We start from the raw sequence: 4259 nt of genomic DNA, 5'->3' as shown, positions 1-4259 counted from the left end.
CCCTCCCCCCCGGATACCTATTTGCCTTGCAGAATCTTCTAACCAGTGCAGGAACTTTCTGGCTATTTGCTTCCATGTGCATCCTGAATGTCATCTTCACCATGGTCTTCGTCCCAGAAACCAAGGGCAAGACACTGGAGCAAATCGAAGCAACTTTCAGAGGGATGTCAGGTCCCTGAAGATGCCACATGCAAAGACTAAAAGACAAAACTGCTCATTTCTGAACTCACTGCTCTACCTGGGACACTGTGTGGGTATTCTTTGTTATTATTAACACTTTATCACCTTTGGATATTACAGAAATGGCTGAAAGAAGTAATCCTTCGTGAAGGTTATGATTTTCAGTATTTGTGTACGAGGCATTGATTCGTCTGTTGTTCATGATGCCATTGTGATCATCAGTAAGGTTCTGCCAAATTTGAGCTATTTTCATGTGAAATCTGTCCAGAATCCTTTAATGTAAGATAATCTGATAAGGCAATTAAGTGCAGTCCTTTCAGTTTTGTGATACTGAGAGTCTACAGAGGGGACCAGATTCAGGCTAAAGGGGGGCTGACTCTATACTGCCCCCAGGTGTACTCTTTCTTGCAGTTCTGATCAGTAAAGACAATTTTGGCAAGTTTTCCTCAGGACAGCAGTTTAGCATGAAGTTGGAACACACTGAGGGTTGTAGTAATGGATTCCAGTGTTGCCTTCCCTATAAAATGAAATGCCAAAAATACATATAAGCTACTGTTTTTCCCTCTGTTTGTTTAAACAGAGCTTCTAAATTGAGCAGGCAGACACGTGCAGTGACTTCTTCCGGGTCATTTACGTTTTTTTTCCGTTGCTGGATAAGAATATTTCCTATTGTTCTGACTCTTTTTAAGGACTCTAGCAAAAGACAGAACAAAAGTGTAACATTTTGGTAGAAGTGAGTAAGCTGTTTACACTAATTTACCTGTGTGTAATTTACACCATCAGGGAAGATTTATGTGATGGCATTGTTCTTTTGGGGGGTTTTAGCTGTGAACTGTAAAAATGTGTTTTTTCTTTAAAGTTTTATAATCATTTTTCTTTTGGGATACACTTGAAAAATGTTTTAAACACACATTATATGACTTATACACCCTTGAGGTTATGATAATAGTCACGTAAGTCACATTGTGAAGTAGTGAGTTATGTTAATTAAATATCACCTTTTCTTAAACATATTGTTTTTGTTGATCACTCTACTGGAAAAGAATAATAATCAGGTTTTTTTTTTTTTTTTTAATTTAGTTTGTGATCAATAAAGATGTTTCTATTAATGTGTCTGTGTATTCTTTACAAATTCATTGTGAATTTCACCTGAACAGAATAAAGTCATGGTTATTTCCCTAGTTTCTCCTCTATGACTCTGGTATGACACAGAATTATTACCTACACTCGTAACATTTTTTGATGAAACATCTAAGTTCCAGGTGATAAATGTTTCAATCTTATCATAAAGACCCCTTAAGATCTTTTTGACTGCCACTTAACAGTAACATTAACAAGTAGGAAATTTAAGTCACTTTAAGTGTTGTTGTTGGTGCCAGGTCTTAAAGATGCCACTGATTGCATGTAGCTGGATCCTGGCAGAAATTAGGTTCTGAGGTAGCCCAACCTTTCTCAGGATGTATACACATTGTTGAGCCCTGCCAGTGACAGTAAAGATGTGAGTGGTCCAGGTCAGGTACTCTGAGAGGTGGACAGAGACAAATTTAATCTCCACATCCTGACAACTGATTTATATTTGGGGGGTGGGTCTGTTCTCTTGGACCTTCAGGAATCCACTACTATGTTATTTGTCAATTGGCTCTCTCTCATCAATGTTGGTAATCAGCCCCATGCCTGTTGTGTATCTGGTGAATTTGAGCCACATACACCTGGGGTTGTTGTTCAAATCACCTTCTATCATCAGCCTTAATACAATGGTTGAGACTAGTAACTCAAATAACCACTCGTTATGACCAAGGTAAGCAGAAGAGGATCTCTGAATGTACAGATGACCATACCCGGTGTCATTCCTGTCAGGTAAAAACCATAAACTGAGGCTGAGTATTCATTTCTGCTTCAATATTCAAATTACAGATTCAGCATTTGGCATAAATAACATATATGCATGGCTCCATCCTCTATGCATACATACTTGTATCAACGATTTAAGCTGCTGCTGGTATAATGTGAGAGGTTACTTTTGTGCAAAATTTGAGACCCTCCTAACTGAGTCTACTTGGCCTGCTCAGTCTACCTGTGTATTGTTGACCATATGCATCCTTTTACACATTTTCGCAAAAGCAAAGACTGTGATAAGGATGTGTGCAGTTTTTTGTTTGTTTGTTTTACCTTTCTGCTTAATTTTTCTGCAAATTTCAGTGACTTGAAATAAAGGACAAAGTTTTGTATAAACACACTGTAAACAGGATTAGATTGCCACCACACAAGCATCCAAAACAATATCTGAATTTTATTATATTTGTTTTTCCAGCTCTAAGGGGTGAAGCAAAAACAAATTAGAAGTTGGCCAGAAACTTCTCAGCTCCAATATAAAAACATATTTTAACTGTTCTTAGTGCATGTTTAATGTTTTATTTTCAAGAATATTTAAAAGACATTTTAAATTGTGCTAAATTGTCGAAAAGAAACTCCGAGTTTGCGCACTAATCTGCCATTTAGCCTTTCAAAATAAAAGCCGCGTCAGATCCAATCGACACAAACGGTGTGAATTTGAGTTGATTTTCGGGTTTAACATTTGAGTATTTGCACTCGAAAAAATTAATAAGTAAAAAATCACAAATAATTATCTTTTGGTAGTTGTCTTCTATTTTAACTCTCCCCGTGGGTGTATTATGATATGTTGCCTGCACCGCTTCCTGTCCGCGGTCAAAACTTACGGAAACACTTCCTGAGCTGCCTGGTGTTCGCCCGTTTGTCATCCGGGGCCGCCTGTCTGTTGCTGTCCGTTGGTCGACTCGGGGACTCGGGGATGCTGCGAGATGGGAGTTGAATCGCGCAATCAACAAAGTGTCGGACGGAGTTTGAGACAATAGGAGGGAGCTTTTCGTTAGTTTTCCCATGAACCGAAAGTGAGCGCTGGATGGATTTTTGTTTCGAAGGGATTTAAAATAAAATACCCGGGGTGAAAATGAAGCTGCTGAAGCCGAGCTGGGTGAGCCACAACGGTAAGCTTGTGCAGGAATCTGTTGGATCAAGTTGGGCTTTTGTTGTCGGAGGGGGGCGACTTGATAAGGACGCATGATGATGATGATGGTTATGGTGCTGGTGCACACTTGTTTGACTTGTTAGTCACTTAAAAGTCACTCACATGCTAAATCTAAGCCAACGTTTGGGCACTGCATTTGGTGTTTGTGCCGTTGTCAGTGTCTCTGTGCTCAAAGTATATTTGTTTGCTAACCTTAGCTAGCTAGCTAGTTAGCCCCCCCGGCTAGTTCTGGTGTCCTGACGTTAGCTAACTTACCTGGCAGATGACCCGTGTCGAAGTTACTGCCTCGCAGTGACTTTTTGGGGTCAGATTTACTCACATCCCGTGGGATATTTTAACATTTTATTTGTGTGACGGCTTCACAGAAAGCTTAAAAAATAAACAAGTGTCTGCTGGGATAATTTTTAAGCTGTCAGTTTGGAAAGTTAACCGCCAGGGAGATGGCCTGAATTTAGGGTGCAGCTAACGACTGTTGTTAGTAGAGCACATTTTGCCCGTGAAATATTTGACATTTGGAAGACTCCCAACAAAATTGCACAACAGCATCAATATAGAATGAAACCAGATGTATTAAATGTATATTAGCAGATGGATTCCAGCTGCTGATATGTTTACAAAGAAAACTGAGGAAATAATACTTTGTTTTTTTGTTTGTTTGTTTTTTAATTCAGCACTCAACGGGAGTTTCTTTGTAATTTTTAGACATACATTTTTGCACTGTTGCTAAAATAAAGCACGTACTCAGGGGTGCATACAGAGTGCACGGTTAGGTATGAACCTCAGCTTTAGTCACGTAGTACACAGTACTGTATCTTTTATAAATATCACTTTAAGTAATGAGAAGCTTGTAATAAGTCACAGTTTTTTATTGTACAGTTGTAGCTTTTTTCAAATATATTCTAGCAATTATAACCTTATTTCAAATTGTGGTTTCTTAGGCAAAAAAGGCACCGAGTGTTAAGTAAGGGTGTATTGTATAGACTAGGGCTGCCACAAACGATTATTTTGATAGTCGACTAGTCACCGATTATTT

The 4259-nt window shown here is 38.8% G+C and overlaps 2 protein-coding genes across 3 annotated transcripts in view; both read left to right on the top strand.

Annotated features, from left to right (window-relative positions):
• slc2a8 (solute carrier family 2 member 8) overlaps positions 1 to 1289 on the top strand; it is a 12147-nt gene extending 10858 nt beyond the window's left edge. The window contains exon 10 of the mRNA XM_005938659.2: positions 33 to 1289. Within this exon, the coding sequence (XP_005938721.1) occupies positions 33 to 179 (147 nt within the window). The 3' untranslated portion in view covers positions 180 to 1289. The remainder of the gene's footprint in view (positions 1 to 32) is intronic.
• A 1618-nt stretch (positions 1290 to 2907) lies between these two features.
• LOC102297341 (protein HIRA) overlaps positions 2908 to 4259 on the top strand; it is a 22307-nt gene continuing 20955 nt past the window's right edge. For both annotated transcript variants that reach the window (XM_042227250.1, XM_005938663.3), the window contains exon 1: positions 2908 to 3185. In XM_042227250.1, coding sequence (XP_042083184.1) covers positions 3149 to 3185 — 37 coding nt within the window. In that variant the 5' untranslated portion in view covers positions 2908 to 3148. The remainder of the gene's footprint in view (positions 3186 to 4259) is intronic.

This window comes from Haplochromis burtoni, unplaced genomic scaffold (genome assembly GCF_018398535.1).
Source record: "Haplochromis burtoni strain Fernald_Lab_line unplaced genomic scaffold, NCSU_Asbu1 Contig_250, whole genome shotgun sequence".
Taxonomy (NCBI): Eukaryota; Metazoa; Chordata; class Actinopteri; order Cichliformes; family Cichlidae; genus Haplochromis; species Haplochromis burtoni.
This window is presented reverse-complemented; position numbering and strand designations above follow the sequence as displayed.